General features: G+C 40.5%; 1 protein-coding gene across 2 annotated transcripts in view; it reads left to right on the top strand.

The window, feature by feature from the left end:
* Positions 1-14,796, top strand: part of LOC139605538 (alpha-1,3-mannosyl-glycoprotein 4-beta-N-acetylglucosaminyltransferase C-like) — a 103,389-nt gene extending 88,593 nt beyond the window's left edge. For both annotated transcript variants that reach the window (XM_071457107.1, XM_071457098.1), the window contains 3 exons: positions 6,929-7,080; positions 8,763-8,910; positions 9,622-14,796. In XM_071457107.1, coding sequence (XP_071313208.1) covers positions 6,952-7,080; positions 8,763-8,910; positions 9,622-10,778 — 1,434 coding nt within the window. In that variant the 5' untranslated portion in view covers positions 6,929-6,951 and the 3' untranslated portion in view covers positions 10,779-14,796. The remainder of the gene's footprint in view (positions 1-6,928; positions 7,081-8,762; positions 8,911-9,621) is intronic.
* Positions 14,797-18,556: the final 3,760 nt, after the last annotated feature.

The raw sequence follows: 18,556 nt of genomic DNA, 5'->3' as shown, positions 1-18,556 counted from the left end.
AAAACGGCGTGGCCTAAATCGAAAGTTGAGAGTTGATTCAAGCCGGCAAGAAAAGTGTTTGTTAATAGGTTATTTTGATTTCTGAATAACACGCGGAGGGGACTCAGTGTTGTGTGTACCTGAGACTCCCAGAGGAGGGCACTTTATTTTCAAATCTCATCTTCATTATTCTGCCTTTCTCAGTTCCTCGCTGGCATTCAGTGGGATGAATTCATTATACTGATACGGTAGACAAACATTTTTTGAAGTGGTATATTCAGATTTTTTTTTTTTTTTTTCAGATTCAGGTTTACAGTTGTCAGTCCTCAGCCGAGCCACGTGTGCTCCAAGGCGTCCCGACACTGTGGTTTCACTTTTGTGGAAGCGGCTTTAAAAGGAACAACCTTGGGAAGATGGGATGTGAAATTACTGTGGAGCTCGACTCATGTTTGTGGCATGTCAGTGCCACTCTGCTCAATCTCTCTGTATATACCTTTTTTTCCATTTACCCTGCTCTTTGCTACTCTTTCACAGCTCTTGACAAAAAAAAAAAAAAAGTGGTTTTATTGGCATGCTGGAGGACTGCCTCCCCTCGGCAGCAATCAAGCCATTACGAATGGAGAGGGAATGGAAGGCCTTTTGTTTTGTTTTTCTTCTTTTTTTTTTTTTTTTTTTGGTGTGATATAGAATTCTTGGCATTAGGTTGCACATCAGGCCGGACCATAATTGCCTTCTCCTCACTGGGGAGCTTCTTGTTTTCCATTTCAAGTCTGCCTCCGACAGATTTCACCATTAGAGGGAAAGGGAGGGTGTAGCGGGGGAAAGAAGACAATTCCTGGATCAGTCATCTCATATGAGCTGCCAGAGAAGCATGGACGACATTGAGGATGAATCCAGAGATAGCTTGCCAAGGTACTTTCTGCCTGGAACACAGAAGAGTTGGGATATTGCAAAAAAAAAAAAAAAAAAAGAAAAAGAAAGAGAGAACATATGTATAAGAACTAGGCTCTACTTTCTCAAAGATACTGTAATGTATCAAGAGTTGAAGCGGTGAGACGATTATTTATTCATCGAACGTGGGACGTTGCTGAAATAAAATGTAAATTCTCTTGGTTTTGGACTGTCTGGCATAACAAGCAGTTTGAACACATCACTCGTGATGGTCATTTTTCACTATGTCTAGATGAAATGATTAAATGGAAAATAAACTGACACTCAAAGAAACCTTCTTTTTTTTGCAGCTCGGAAAATATTAAAACCTTTTCAGCTGCAGGATCTGGGTGATGGTGTAACATGAGTTCATTCAACCTCAAGCTCTGAATCCCATGCTCTTAATTGTACCAGGCACTTTGTGGTAACGGTGGGAACATAAATTTTTCATCTTCATTTTGAGACTAGTTTACACAGAGCTCTTCACGTAATCTTCCGATTCCTTTGTTTCTCCTTCTCATTCCCCCGTTTCCTCCAGATAATAACCCTCAGCGTGTTGTGACGTCAGGGGCTGACGGGCAGACGGCTTCCAGCTGAAAGCCATTTCCAAACCCCGAGGCGCTTGTCACGCTGTGATACAGCCAGGTGATAATTTCCTTGGAGGATTTTTGGTAGTGTATATTATATCTTCCAGGAGCAACTGTGGTAACAATCAAAATGAATTTCTGGCATCTAGGAGGGTGTGATTGAGGGTTTGCTACAGCCAAAATGGTGGCAGATGACAAAGAAATAACAGAGTGTATTGAATTAACAAATTGCAAGGCCTGAAAAATCTTGATCAAATTGAGTGTTTAGCCACAAGAATGAAAATTTAATTGAATCCACGAAGTCCTTAGCTGTTGTCACAGGTCCACTCAGCTTTTGTCACAGTTTTGTTCTCGCCCTGTATGTCAATCTAACGGGATTTTAACCTTTTACTACGGGCGCATTTTTTTCAAAAGGGGTTTCGGGACAGACAGCTGATGTGAGTTAAGTGCGCTACACGCTGCTGGGGAAAGAGCGAGGAGAGAGGCGGCGTTGTGGTTTATTTGGTCCAGTTCACACACACAGTGCATAATGGATATTTAACAGCCCCGGCCTGCTGGAAGTGCGCTGTGTCCTGAAATGGCGCTGGGGACATCTGAGGGAGTGTGTAACTGCCAGGATGACACACCCATTAAAACACACTTAGGTTCATTTCATTGCTACAGTTCCACCCTGGATTCATGCCAAAAGAATGAACACAACAATACACATATGCTTTCCTCCTGTTAGTGGATGTTCACAGTGAATTCATACCATCAGACAGAGAGTATTAGAGTATATCCATGTATACGTCTTCTGTAGCATGTTCCAAGAATATACGGTAGACTGGAAATAAGGATGACGATGTTTTGCATCTTAGTCACAGTTAAATGTGGGGTAACAGTAGCAAGCACGTATCCCAGCTGCGCCTTTGGCAGTATGAGCATCTCATCCTCTTTCCTGCTCTGAGCCCATCGTGAATTATTGAAACAAGAGAGGCGCCTCGCTTTGTCTCGTATCATCACGATAGACGCCCATGACTCCAATCTGGGAGATCAACTCTTCCCCCAACACAAAGCAGGAAAGTTGTTTAATTGCAGCTCCCCCGCTGGATCACGGAAAGGTAATTGTAGGTCAGCGGTCTCAACATAGCTTACGCTGGTGCAGAGGGAAAGAGCTGCTGCTGAGTTCTCACAATAGAACGCGAGGCAGGTGCTGAGAAGCAAGAGCTACCTGAGCTGTGGTGTCAGGAGGACCCTTGTGCTCGTAGTCATCAGCTCGGTTTCCTCCAGAGTGGCTCTAATGATTCGTCTCATCACCATGCTGCGCTCAGCTCTCTCCAGCAGATCTCTGCAGTTTACGGGGACACGCCATGCATACAGTGGGAACTATGTGCCATGTTCAGCTTTAGCAGCAGTTCTAAGAAGATGAAGTAACTGAATTTGCACTGTATGTCATGCCACCATACATGAGATTAAAGGCCTTGCTTACGATATAGTATTATATTCTGTTCATCATATCATCTATCATAGCTTGAAGTCTCTGTCCATTATCATCCACTCTTGCACCCACAGGCTGTGTATAAAGATGGAGGTCAAACATAGTTTTCTGAAGAGGCTCAGAGTGGGCTGCTCCGCAGACTCCACCAAACTCCCAGCTAATCCAACAATGGGTAAAGACCTGTGATGTGTGTGGAGCTGAGACTTTGGTTCATGCGTAGTTTGGATGTGGCAAGCAAATGCTCACCCACCTGTCACTCAAAGCACCCGCACTTAAAAAATGTAAACATTTACCTCCCATTCAGTTGCCACAAAGGAGGAAATTAGCAATACAGACTACAACCGTTTTTTGTCCCAGGATGTAAATGTGTTTCTGCTATAAAGTTGGGTATTTTAACACGTGAGTCTGTGGGGATTGACTCACTTTTGGAGGCAGCCTCAAGTGGCCATTTGAGGAACTATAGTGTTTGGCACTTCCATGTTGGCTTCATTTTTCAGCCTCTTAGTTGGACCCCAGAGAGTAACATCATGCACTATAGACTGTAGTACTCTGTAGTATAATATCTCAGTGATTGTCATCCCGTTGACCACCTTGAATGCTGGTGTCAGACTGCTTTGCTTTAGACCGACGCTTTTAGCATCATGTCACGTTGAAAATTCCTTCCTCATTTCTGTCACTGCACAGCCCTGCTCCAATGCCCATGATCCAACGTCACTGGCAGATGTAATATTAACATTTTATAATTGTTTTGGGCCCTCTAGTACGAATACTCACTCTGCTGAATTTGATATATTTTTGTTTGGGAATTTTTTTGAAAGCAGACATGAAGATCCACTTTTTTTTTACTCATGTATGACAATTCCTGTATTTAAACCTTTCCCACAAACTAAGTGGAATGAGCAGTCTTATACAGCCTTATATGGAAATGTTAAGGGATTAACATCTTACAAACATACACCTCCATGAACAGGTTGGTGTTCATCAGTCTGTAACAAGTGACTTCTGTCAAGTTTCGTGAGTTTGGTGAATCCGACTTGGCATGAAGCCCAATAGCTTACACAGAGTGGCAGATAGACTGCATATATTGTGACAAATATGGTTAAATATTATGAGCACTTGACTCAAGTTTTCAAACTGAAGGTAGCAGAGAAAAGTCGACTGGGAGCATCGCATCAGATTCTCATGATTTATTTTGGGGTTTGACCATTTAGCAGAAGATGTAGAGTCCTGCAGGTTAGATTTAACTGGCTTCATTCCTGTCTGTCAAACTGTTCAAACAAAACATTTCCATTACAGACACAGAGACTTGCGGTTCTTGCTTTAAATACTGAAATTTATCATTGATATAGCTGATAAGAAAATATACCAATTAACCATTTCACAACTAAAGCTGATTTGTTCATATGCTTGGGGCAGTTAAGGCTTTTTGGTTCGTTGTACTGTTTAAAATTAAAAAAAACTGCTCAAAATGTCAAAATTACTGATAATTGCCTTCCACATTATAACACAATGAGTGGAAAATTGCACAGAACAGGCCACGGTGGATGGATATGTTAATTTCAGTTTTCAAGTGTGCACAAAGAGGTATTGACTGGCTGAATCCCAGATGAGGCCGACTCCTGGTACAAGTGATCGATGCGTGTGTGGTCATTGAACTGAGCTTAGAGGTAGTTTGTATTCTATTAGGCCTCTCCAGGGCTTTGCAGCAGTGAAACAAAAGCACATGCTGATGCCTAATTGCTGGCAATGAAAAGACCAATGCCACTGTTACTTCTATGGGGTGCTGCGGCTGCTGTTTCGTGGGCTTTTTCTCCCTCAGTCAGTCACTGTCATAGTCATAGTCAGTTGTGTACAGTTAAGTTGCCAATCCTGTTGTAACTGAGCCCCATACATAAATCTGTGCTATCTGTAAATGGTATAACTTTCATTGCTGCTAATAAGCCTCCTGATATATGTAAGTTTTGCTGTCAGCATCAGGTAGGGTTTGTGATTTCTTTGTTGAGGATGGAGAAACACCCCACAGATCATTAATTAATAAGATAAAGGGGTATATATCAGTTTACTCTATGAGTTTCTGACCTATGCTTCTGACAGCCAGTGGGAAGTGACATATAATTAACACTTTGACATCACAGAGTAACCCAACACCTTGGACCTGCAAATCTCACCTTTTCTGTTGAGTGTAAGAAAGCTTGATGCAACTCTCTGGATCTTTTCAAGGGTGTATGTGAGGGTGAGTCTGTGTGGCTAAAATGTCCATTCCAATACATTGTTACCACATCATGAAATAATGCCTTAAACATTGAGTAAGAGCTCAGGCTGCACATCTCCGACCATCAAAATCTGAAGGTCATATTTCCTGTTGACGAATGAATTGCGTTAGATTATACAAGTGAGTTATTGTGTCCACTCTGTGCATCTCCCTCTACACAACTCACTGCTCCTGTTTCCTTGTCATTACCGTCAACAAAGAGGTTATATTTTTTTGCCTGTGTCTCTTTGTTGGTTTGTTTATTTGTTAGAAATATTACATAAAAAGTATTGATTTTGACGAACTCGTTAAATCATGGGACAGAGCCATTGACAATAATTAATTTGAGTTTTAGTTTTTTTTTTGTCTCTGAAGGCTGGTGTTTGTTGTTTGACAGTGGCCTTGGTGGAGGTCTGAACTCTCTCACAGCCCTTTCAGCTTATATGAGCTTTCAAGTGATTGAGCCATCAAAGAGTTGTTTACAAGAAAGATCCAGCAAAACATCCTGTGAGCTCCAGTCTGGTCCTCATGTCCCCCATCTCTTTATTATTCATATCGCTGAAGTAATGTTGGTTCATAACAAATATAACCACAGCTTTTGAAAGGATTTTGAAACAGTTTTTTTTACCACAGAAGGGAAAGTCACCAGTTCAAGTCATTTTGCCAGCAGAGAAACTGAAGTGCCAAGAGGCCAATGAGCCATGCATCATTTGCTTTTGTCACCATTTGTTGGCAACTAGACGGACATTATATATTGACATTAACTGTGATAATCAATTGATAATTGAAGTTGTTCATCAAGCAAAAAATCTTGGGCTCTAGAACGTGGACATTTTCTGAGCTGTTCTAAAATCAAACAAAATAAATGGTTGATTGATTAATCAAAAAATGACTGATAAATTAATAGATTAATGAAAAATAAGCATTTGTTGCAAACCTAAAAATCTAGGTACAATCTATAAATATCCATTTTATACTCTGTGGTGTTTTATTTCTTCTCATATTTTGCCTTTTATCTCTTTTTCCATGGACCACAAATCTGAAATAAAGTCGACTGAATTGAAAATGTAATTTACTTTCCTCTCTTGAGTCATGATGGCCTGCAATCTACAAACAGAAAGAATCATATTTTAACAACAAAGAAGAGTATTCTGGCTGATAAGAGCAGGCAGAAGCATCTCTTTTTCACTATTCAGAGCATAAGAAGAAATTGAGGCTCTGGTGACCAACCATAGAACCAACCTTCATTACTGAACAGCTAAAAATACCTGTAGGGTGGGGGGATGTGGATTTGTTGAACAAATCCAGCTACCAATTGGTGAATATTTTCATTGTTATTAGTGAAGAAACACATTTGATTCACATCAGTAATCCATCATTGAGCACATCAATATCCTTAATGTCCTGTAGTGCCTTCAGTTTTTCTATCCTGTGATTTGCCAATCAGTGTGTTGTGGTCCACCTCCCTCCCAGGCTCATTATCTTTCCCTCTCTCTATCACACACCATTAGAAATCTGTTGATGATAAATTATGATCCTAGTGGAAGATAATCATGTCATACTTGGTTGTATGGTCCCTAAAATTAATTCCCCCCACAATCTGTTGATGCTCAATAAAAAGGCAAATTATACGCATGCAGCACTTCAGGCTGACAGGATTCAAAGCCAGCCTAACATGTCATTTCTGATGTTCTTCCCATGCAGATCCCAGTGAGAGGGTGTACAGCATGAGGCTGTTGTGGAAATCCCTGGACAAGATGAGGTGTCTGAGGAAACGCTCCACTATCCCATTCCTCGGCTTCCTCATCACTTTCCTCCTCTTCCTGAACCTCTACATTGAAGATGGCTACGTGCTGGTCAGTGAATTGTGTTGTGCACATTTATTTTTCACTGGACCGCAACAGCGGGCCAGCCCTATAAACTGGAATGTCCCTGACTGACTGACTGACTAACTGACTGATTTACTGACTGAGTGATCATATTTACAAACAGGTTCTATTAGGGGGTTTTTATAGCCTGAATTGTCGCCAACTTAGCACATTTTTGTTAAATTTAGAAAACAAGGTACATGAATGGACCGTGTATGGACTTAGGGCTAAACCTCTTGTTACGGGCAGTCTGTAGAGCTGCTCTGGTTTCCTGGCTGCTCTGGAACTGCAGAGAAGCAAAAGAACACTTCAAATACACTGAGCCTCGCCACCATTATGGCAAATAATCTACTTTAATTATATGTATCATGATTACTGAAGGAGGCAAAGAAGTAACTAGGCAGAGGAGATTCGAGGGAGAGAGAAAAGTCATCAGTAACTGCTAAAGAAACTAGCAGATCTGAATAACATGTAAGCAACAGAAACAGCTGCAAGCGGAAATGAGACAATACACTTACTGCAGCACAGCAATAAAAGATCTGTTAATAAATAAAGGTTTTTTGTCCACTGAAATGCTAGAAGACTTTTAATTTGAAATGGTTACAGAAAGTGTTGAGTTTGATTTAAAATGCGATGCAGAAAATGTAACAAAACAAAACAAAAAACGGGAGTGACTGAAAACAATGCTTCATACTTCCACTGTGACCAATTATACATATCTAACAGACTGAGTTAGAAATACAGACCTGCCTGTAATAAAAATCTGTTTTGGAGTAGAGGTACATAAAGGCTATTATATATAAAGTATTGTGGATCCCAGAAAAAAGGCTGTGTGCTGTGTGAAAGACAGTCTGTCACTTTTAATTTTTTCTCTGAGCGATCATTTTACAGTACATATAGCTGAAATAACAGCACAGTCTTAATTTATGCGTTTGGTGATTTTGTCGGACGACATTGCAGTTATATAATCAGAATTTTATCATAGATGGTCCAGCCATAAACTAGGTTTTGGCCTAGTCTTGTTCCTAAATGTTATCAGCAAGTAGTTTCCAAATTCGAAATTTAGATTAAGCGCTCACTTATTATTTGTAGATCTTCTCGATGTATGAAAAGCGAATTAGACTAAATGTGCTTTTAGAACCAAATGCGTTCTTGTATTTGCTCACTCCGCCCATGTTTTCCCTTTTATAATAGCTTGTTTTTAAAGGAAACAAGTTTAAATTTTCATAACATGGACCCAAGTTGAAATCATCCAGATGACTTATTTCTTATTCATGATAGCATCAAATCTTGGAGAACACAGTACATTATCTGTTTGTTATTTAAATTATTAAGAGGGAGTTCACATTTTCAGCTCTCTGGTTGCTCTTCTCAAGTCCATTTACTTGGCTATGTAAACTGCCTGAAGGGGTTTTAAGATTCCTTTTGTCTCCGAACATTGAGGGTTAGCTCAGCCGCATCAAAACACATATTGTCAAGTTTGTACAAGATGTCAATGGCAAGTTTAAGACAACAAAAGTCTTGGTTTCCCTTTATCTGAATTATTCACAGTAGAAATTGAAATTTTCAAGATGACTTCCATCTGCCCCCATCCCACCACCACCCTACCCCCTCCCCCCTCTGTTATTCATAATGTGGAGTAATGTTGTGTTTTTCATGTTGTATTTCAGGAGGAGGATAAAAGGCAGCTTAGGGAAACATCAGTCCACCCTCCGAGCTCGGAGCGATACGTTCACACCTTCAGAGACCTCAGTAATTTCTCTGGAACTATTAATGTCACGTATCGTTATCTCGCCGGAACCCCACTGAACCGCAAGAGTAAGTTTAGTGTTTCTTTAAAGAGGAATTTACATTTACTTTTTTTTTCTTTTCATGAGCTCAGGGGAGTTACAGTAACTCACACGAGCAAGAATAAGAACTAAAACTTAAAATCTGTGATGTTGGGATTTAAAGCACAACCATAAAATGTAACTGCTCCATAGAGACTTTTTTTATTTAAAAATTAAACACTACACACAACTCTTCTCCAGTACACCATGTTTTATTCACTATATGTCTCTGTTGCAGCTACATTTCATAGATAGACAAATGTATAGAAGAAAATAATAAGTGACTTTAGGTCCACTTATTTGCTATTTCCTGAGCTTTCAACCACATCTCATGGTATTCAACAGAAGATATCTATCCGTTGTACACTCAGTTGTCATGATGATGACATCATGTATGGAACTTTGGTCATGTGATCGCAGCTCATTGTATAGGGGAGGAGATCTGCTAATGAAGACCATGGGATGCTTTTGAAAGCTTAGGAAACAGTGAGTAAGCGCAACTTGAGTTAAGATTATTTTATCCAAAGTCGAGAACTGTCACACTCAATTACAGTTTATTTTCTGAGGAACAATCTTGAGTTTAAAATCAGAGAATATCTTGAACCCTTCATTGAACCTTTACAGTTTAAAATGTATGTTTTCTGCAAGCCTTTCATTTGCATTTGGATTTGTAGTAATATAGAATATATTTTCTTCACAGAGTATCTCACCATTGGATTATCATCAGTCAAAAGAAAAAGAGGGAACTACCTTCTGGAGACTATCAAATCCATCTTTGATCAGTCCAGTTACGAGGAACTGAAAGAGATTGTGGTTGTGGTCCACCTGGCAGACTTTGACCTGGTCTGGTGTGAGAACCTAGTGCAGGAAATCACCAGGAAGTTTGCTCACCATATTATAGCTGGACGCCTCCTGGTGATCCAGGCTCCAGAGGAGTATTACCCATCTCTGGATGGTTTGAAAAGGAACTACAATGACCCAGAGGACCGGGTCCGTTTCCGCTCTAAGCAGAACGTTGACTATGCTTTCCTCCTCAACTTCTGCACAAACCTCTCCCACTTCTACATGATGTTGGAGGACGATGTGCGGTGCTCTAGGAACTTCCTGACAGCGTTGAAGAAGGTGATCACCTCCAGAGAAGGTTCCTACTGGGTGATGCTGGAGTTTTCCAAGTTGGGCTACATTGGTAAGCTGTACCACTCCAGAGACCTGCCACGTCTGGCTCATTTCCTCCTCATGTTCTACCAAGAAATGCCCTGCGACTGGCTTCTCATCCACTTCAGGGGTCTGCTGGCCCAGAAGGATGTGATCCGCTTCAAGCCCTCACTGTTCCAGCACATGGGCTACTACTCCTCTTACAAAGGAGCGGAGAACAAACTTAAGGACGACGACTTCGAGGAAGACTCCATAGACATTCCTGACAACCCTCCTGCCAGCCTTTATACAAACATCAACGTCTTTGAAAACTATGACGCCGCTAAGGCTTACAGCACAGTGGACGAATACTTTTGGGGGAAGCCTCCTTCCACTGGAGATTTCTTTGTCATAGTCTTCAACAAATCTACCAAAATTAGCAAAATTAAGATTGCTACAGGTTCTGACGACCGGCAGAATGACATTCTTCACCACGGAGCTCTGGAAGTAGGAGAGAAACTGGTTGGAACTAAGAAGGGGAAACAGTGTTCGTCCTATATCACATTAGGGGAGTTTAAAAATGGCAACATTGAGGTTCAAGATGTAGACCACAAGATTGCTTTTGAAATTGAGTGTGTACGTATCGTGGTGACAGCCAGTCAGAAAGAATGGCTTATTATTAGAAGTATAAGTTTATGGACTACACAACCTCCCAGCCAATGAGGACTGTACACAAAGACTCTTAGTATGTCACGGAGGCAAAGGTTTTTATTATTATTATTATTATTATTATTATTTGTCAATGTATGTATTTCCAGGTTTATTTATTCATTTTGTATGTATTTATTGATACTCATTTTGATTGCCAAATCAATCGATAGTTTTTTATACCTGCAAGTTGTAACCTTAGTGGAGCATCTTTCCAGTCATTCTTAAGGACTGTTCAAGCAACCTCAGAGTTTTCATGAGCGTATGTTTTCTTAAGTTTTCCCCAGGCTTATATTGTTTTTGGTTTTTGATGGCTATCCTTAACTTAGGGCTGGGTGATAATTCAGTATTACATTATATATTTTTATGTCCCGCATAAGGCCTAAAATACTCTCTTTTTTTTACTGTCAACAAATCCGACGAAAAGACCAAAATCCAAAAAGGAAATGATCCCACTACCAAGTATTGCCATGTAGCCAAAGTCAGATTTATCATAGCACTCCACTATTGCACTGAGTGACATGTTGCTTCATTACCACAAGTATCCACAAAGCAGCAGCCTCTGAGTTGAAAACTGAAGCCAACAAAGAAGTGCTGAAAACTGCAGTTCCTCAAATGGCCCAACTTTACAGCAGAAATAAACGTGCTTACAGCCTGATACAAGAAACGCTTTTGGTCTCTAATTACTCATCAGTTTAAATTTTATTAAGGCTTAAAGTTACACATAATTAAAAGCGTGTCACTTTAAGTTATAGGTGGATGAATATATGCTTGCCACAAAACGGCATATATGAAGCCCCACCTCTTTGCCCATTTTTGGCCCACTCTGAGCTGCAAAACTGCTCCTCAGAAACCTATAGATGACGTCATGGAGGCTTTGCCCATCTTTAGATACAACCTATGATATCCATACACTGTAGTTTATTTTGAGTCACTGCACTGTCCTGCTGCAATAAATATTCACTAGAACACCAAATGTGTCTTAATCTGCTGCTGAAAATAGTCCCCAACAAATTCACCCTTTACAGTTTTTGTCATGTTTGCTAAAATTTCAATGCCCAGATGTTTCAGTAAATTGTTTTTCTGTTGTTGAAAATGAAACAATATATTTATGACCCATTTCTAAAGATTTATGTCTTCACTAGTTAATGAACAGGCTTGAGACTGAGTGCCACAGACAGGATATGGAAATCAGAAAGGACTGGTTTTGGTCTTTTTCGTGGGATTTGCTGACAGTAATAAACATATATAGAATCATGCCAGCATTATCCATGGATGGTTCCAAGCAAAATGTAATTGAAAACTAAGACGTTAAGTCTTGTTTTACATATTTAGTCCAGTATAAAGAAGAGCAGTAAAGAACATCAAAAGTCATTAAACACTGTGTTAAACATCAAGTACATTTTTTTACACTTGTTTCTGCATAAATCTGTCACATCATGACATATCAGTATCAACAGTTAACTTCAATGACCATATCACAATATTAATTTCAACCACATCACCCAGCCCCAGCTTGACAGCATATACATATAAGTCATTCGTGGGTGATGCAATTAACTATCACTTCTGAATGTTTTTGAAGGCCCTACTGAAAGGTGCTGTAAGTGAGGAATGAGGAACAATATTACAATGAATTAGTTCTTTTTTTTTTTTTTTTTTACAATTGACACTGTTGCTTTTCTAATTAATTTGAATCTCTAATTATTTATAAATGAGGGGGCAGAATAGCTGTTAAGAAGTGTAACTAAATCTTCTTTAGAAAACCGGTTATCATTGAAACGACCATCCAATTAAAGCTGTTGTGTCTTAAGCAACTTTTCATCACTGATATTAAGCCTGCAAAACTGTAGCCCTGGGATTTCTGTCCAAGAATGTCCCCATTAGGCCCTTAATTATTTCTCCCCTTGAAAACCCCACCAAGGATTTTATCAGAGGTTATTGTTGTCTTGAATATTCGTCATGCCCCACCCAACTTTTTTTGAGTTTCAAATATTCCTTCAGGGTGTAATTATCTTCTCTGTTGTGGTTGAAGGGGGTGTCTTGAGTGGGTTGAGCCCTTTTACTAGCACTGTAAGTTCTGTCCAGGCTGCTGACAGGAGAACAATGTTTGTTTTCACCCATCTTCTCTAAGAGCTGAGATTAGATTGCACAGTGAAGAATGGGCCAGGTCTGCTCTTAGGTCTCTTTTTTTTCCACCAGAGCACAATTTTCCCCTAGTAAATTGGTCTGTGTTTGCCTCACTCTCTACACCAGCAAAACAACATCTCCCCTGGAGCTATAGGATCTCAATTCGTTCTTTCCCTAGTGTTGCACTCTCACAGCTCCAGTGTTTCTGCTCCTACATGGTTGCCTCTTTGTGATCTCTGCTCTTGGTTCATACAGTCTGCTGCTGCTGCTGCTTTTGGGGAAACTTTGCTTGGCGCCCCCTTGAAGATCTTTTTTTTTCAAATTCCCCACGTTAATCTTTGTTGTTAAACAGTTAACATTTGCAAGAAATAACGCTGCACATGTGAACTCATCATCGCTGCGATGCCCAAAGCGAGTCAAAGCCACGCTTTGAAAATAAACTTCATGTAATTACATTCTGTCTGTGAGCAGTGTTCAGTGACAGACAAGTCTCTCAACAATGCAATAAAGAGGTAAATGTTTACATAACACTGATGTTCTTCAGGAACAAGAGGTGGAAACAGATCATCATTGAGCATGCAGCAGCAGTTTTGTACAGCTTTGTTGCAATAGCCACCTGTTCTGTGTTTTCCCTCCAAGGTCTTGTTCGGTGTCACAGATCGAGACCCTTCACAGATTGGCTTGTAGCACCACCTTGAAATCCTTCCTCAGCAAATCTCCCCTGTGCTATCTGAAATGAAATTAGAATGCCCGCCACCCTCACAATATGGCTTATTGTTTTTCCTTGGCATTTCCCTTGGAATGTGGCTATTCATTTTGGTGAGCGATTCCGTGACCTGCATGGATCAGCTCCTTGGAGGGCATCTTTTGCTTGAATGGATGAGGTTTGGAAAACACAATCTGCATTGTGCTGCGTGTGTGGTATTCTTTATGACGCGCGCCGTGGTGCCAATTCAGCCCAGTATTACCTGCTTATGAGCTATAAACACATGATGTCACCACAGGGCAGTTAGCTGTTTTACAAGTGTAATAGATGGCTTTGATATGCCGCACGCCCAAGTGGAGAAACTGTGTTGTGAGGCTGATATTTCTGGAGAGGGAGATCATTGTCTGATCTCTTTTAAAAAATATAAAAATAAAAGATGCCAGCCAAAACTAGCTGCACGCTGCAGATTTATGGACAGATTTACATCCTGGGGATAACAACAACAGCAGCTGCATAAATTCTTTGCTATTGGCAGCATGTTTGGGAACCTTGAATGAGCAACGTGCACAGGATCAGTTCCACATTTTGCTTTAAAAACTCTTCTTTCCTCCTGTTGAGCACTCACAGATAATAAACAGCCATCTTCACTGACCATTTGTGAAGAATGAAAACACACTGCATCGAAAGAGCCCTGTGAGAAAAATGGGGCAACAATTTGTTGGTCACTCGAGGTCGGGTAAATGTCTAAGTTTTGTTTCATTATATTGGCTGTGAGGGTCAAAGTTCAAGTGATAAATGTGAATATGATCTGTTGGTCCTGAGTTCTTTGAAATGTGATCTGTCTTCTAGTGGAGCATGTACAAAGTGCATGAACAAAAAGCATTTTCAATGGATAAAACAGCTCCTTTTTTTGTACATCAGGATCTATGAATTATTGTTCAGCTTCAGCTAATGACATTGTACCAGGTTCGTACGTAGAAGCCTACCGATACTACCTTACTTACAGGTTCACACGTGCTGTATATTGTCAAGTGGAGCGAGTGTGTTACGATGTTGTTCCTGTGTCTGTTTTACTTTCCATCGTTCTCTAAATGGTACTGTACTGTAAGATGACATATATTTTTTTACATGTATCATTTCAAATGTATTGTATATATTGTACTTAAAATGGAATTAGATTAAACGAATGAATGCCAACCGTGCATTGCACTGACTGCTGAGACAGAGCTGTGTGCAAGGGGAACTCAGGGGAGCACGAAATATTGAGTATGTGTCTGCACTGTCAGGGCTTGAATATTGGCTCGAATGCCTTGAGAAAACAAAACAATATTTACATGACCCCTAAATCAAGAGTGCCCTCCCTCTGTCTTCATCCTTTGTTTCTTTGTTAACAACGTTTAGAAGTATATTTAGAATATGCAGTCATATCATTCAGTTAAAATTTAAGAAAAAAGATGAGTAGTATTTGCAGTTCCTTGAAACTTGCAGGCCTGTTTGACTCAGATCTCGCTATAGCCAAAAGGAAAAAAAACATACATTATTCATTTCATTATTCACATGCTTCCTACTTTTTTTTTTAACTGTATACCTAATGAAGGCGTGGAGATGATGCTTGTAGGGATACTATACTGTTTAATGCTCCATGCCCTTTGTCTGTTTGTCAAGAGGGGTCATAGATTTTCTTATATAACGTGTACTGTCAGACACCTGGGAACATGGCTGTCAAGGAAAACAAGCGATTCTGGAGGAAACAGGAGTCTACGTGATGAAGGACGTTACTCAGTCCAATAGTGGTATAAATAAATAAACAGTCCTCAGGTGAAGGCCACAGCCAACTTAATATCTTTATGGAAAGCCAGTCCTTTTTTTTTTTTTTTTTTTTACTAGTTTTGTTAACACTACCAGAGCATATAATGTTACATCAATGCCGTGCCGCACAACATTCACTATGACTGACTCAACCTGAACATAACTGTAGCAGCAATCTTCTTTCTTAGCAGCAATGCAGATAACGAGTGCGGTTTTAGTCTGTGTATTGGCAATAAGTTTGATGCAGAATCTGTGACTCCATTTAAAATGTTTACTCAGAATAAATATGAAGTTACAAGATTCACTCTTTGTGCTCAACTTGGCACACCTGTCAAAAAACGCTATGAGCTATGACGTGGTTAGTGGTGTAACAGTAAATGACACGCTGTGTGTAACAAATAAGCTCAAAGGTCTACTTACTAGCTTTTTGGAGCTTTCAACTGCATTCAACAGTCTGCATAAAGTAAATGAACAAATGGAGCTGATTAGATAGGCAGGCAAGCAAATAGATAGGGTCAAAACGCAGTGAAACTTCAGCAATCCACTCCACATAGCAACATAAAAATGCATATGCATAAAAATATGCAGAAATATTTCAGCGATTCTTGAGATCAGGGGCAAAACAGGTTGTTTTTGTTTTTTTTGATTATTTATTATTATCTTGATTATTTTCCAAACCTATGTGCACATCTTTAATTAAATGAGGTTTTCACTATTAAGCCATGTTTTGGAACAACAGTCCATTTATATAACATTTTTCTATAAATTACATGTTTGCTGGAGCAGCACTAGACTTTAGGCACTTAGAAATGTCTATAAAATTATTTTGAATGAACCTATCACAGATATTCTGACTCTGAACAGTCTCTTGGTTCCCTTGATTTTACACGTTTTCAAATGAATCATGTCACTTTTTAAGAGTTAGATTAGTCAAAGTTTAATAACTGCAGTTTAGGTTATACAGATTAGTCAATTTTGTATTTAATCTCCACAATGAACAGTGATACTTAGAAGCGTAAAAATTACACATTAACTTTGGAAATGCAACTGCTTTATAACTACAGTAATCATAGTCAGATAAAGACGCTGCAAACATCGACTTTGATGGAAACACACTGACAACACTCAGTCCCAGTGGTATCTCAGCGATCCTACATTAGCTGTTGATGGGCAAAACATGTATCATCAAAATTTCAACATTTCACCACACTAAAGGGAGCAGTGTCAGTCTGAGCTGTGAGACATTTCAGTGGTTCCGAAATAGTTCATGAGACCTGGCGATTTAGAGAATTGTTTCAATCCATAGAGGAGCATATAACTTGTTAAATAAACAGACTGGGCATTCACAGTGCCATGCTAATTGCCACTGCCAACTGTGCGTTTAATAAAGAGCATCTGGCATGTTGCAATTTACAGCAATGCTACATTAAACAAGGAAAGAAAATACGGAACGAAATGTGAAACTGATATGTAGATGCTACGTCAAAAGTTAGGTAGAAAGATAGCAAAGGCTGAGAAAACAGAATCACAGCTGTTACAGGTTTGGTGACAGATTTGATAAAAAGGCCACTTTTGATAATGGAGCTGAGCTTCATACTCACTTCACCACCTTCAGGCTTTCATGGCACCAGCACCATTTCAGAGACCTTCTGTGTTTTGTCACAGTCGTGCCCACTTCTCTCCATATCCTGTCCTTCAAAGTCATCCAGAACCAAACGGAGGGTAAGTGTACATGACAGCTGGGTACCTGAGAAACCACGGTTAATGCACACGATGAAGGGGCCAAGTTAACATGTAGAAAAAACTCTGATATCCCACATAACAAGACCTGGACTGTGCACAGTGGGAGACGCTGGCCAATCAATTACTCTGGTTGCCATGGCGCTGCCAGCACGTACCTACACAGGAGGGCAAACCCCACATGATACCAGGCTGATACGGATTGTGCGGATTTCCTCATTTGCCTTTTGATCTGTCCTGCTCTCCTGCCTCTGGGAATCTGCCTCCACGGAGGGGGTTTTAATTCCACCTCACACTCACCATCCACCCATTAAGAAGTGGCAGCAGTGTGTGAAGCAAATCAAAAGAACAATGGACACGGCTTGTTTGATTTTTTTTTTCTTTGTTTTTTTTGGCATCTTCTCTCAAGGTGCAGGCGCAATGTTTTCAAGCACACACTAGAGCAACATCAAAAGCTTGTCAATTGCTTTTCAGCGGTACATTTTGTGCTGTGCATTTCATGGAGCGTTTGCAGCACGGACCCACATGAGCCAGGTGCACACGTGAAGGTGGAGCTACGCTGGGGGGGGGGGGGGTAAAAGACTTTGAAGATTGAAAAGAAGTGCAGAGCACAGATGAATGGGTAAGTACAGGGATTTAAAAGTATTGAAGCTAAGCTGAAGGCAGGGAAACAACGAAAGCTGGCGCAGGTGATGAATGACTGGTAATAACCTGGTAAGGAACCTGTGATTGCGTGTCTACTGGTGATGGAGAGGGGGCCTCCTCTGTGTTCAGGTGCTGTTGGAGCTGATGAGCAGCCAGTTGCAATTGTACACCAAGAGGCGTGAGCCAGCCTGTGCCGCTGGGTATTGAACTAGTTTCACGATTGGAAAGGAACAGGATATATTCGTATCTGCCAAATCTAGGATGAAGACAGCTGAGGGTGAGGATGAAAGCACATTGAGGAATTTTGTGTTTTGTCGGTGGCAAATCGAAGCTATATAAAGTGAAAAGTGCACATGTGCAGCATGAAGCAGTTTCACCTGGTAAAAAAAGGGGCGAGGTATGACTGTGCAGGTCACAAGTTTAATTACATGGGTTAGGCTGCACCCTTATTGCACTGATTATCCATTGCAGCGGTGCAGACACCCTAAGAAATAATTTTCATTTGCTGTCTTGATGTTCAACACTGAACAGTGAACCAGCCTGGCAGAACACCGTGTGCTTCACTTTAACTACTCCCATGGCATTTACAGGGTCTTCATGAGAAGTGGAGATAAAAGGAGCAGTGCTGCAGGCGCTGCTGGAGCCAGCTCCTGCCTCAAAGCGGGTAGTCCCTACGGCGAATGAGGGTTTAATCGCTCCCAATTGCTTTGCCTTACAAAAGGTGCGACCCCCCCACCACCACTACCACCCTCCCCTCTCTTCT

This window comes from Trachinotus anak, unplaced genomic scaffold (assembly GCF_046630095.1).
Source record: "Trachinotus anak isolate AG129_WGS33_773 ecotype Australia unplaced genomic scaffold, CSIRO_AGI_Tana_v1 ptg000002l, whole genome shotgun sequence".
NCBI classification, from domain to species: Eukaryota; Metazoa; Chordata; class Actinopteri; order Carangiformes; family Carangidae; genus Trachinotus; species Trachinotus anak.
Note: the sequence above shows the minus strand (reverse complement) of the source record. Positions and strands in the feature narration are given on the sequence as shown.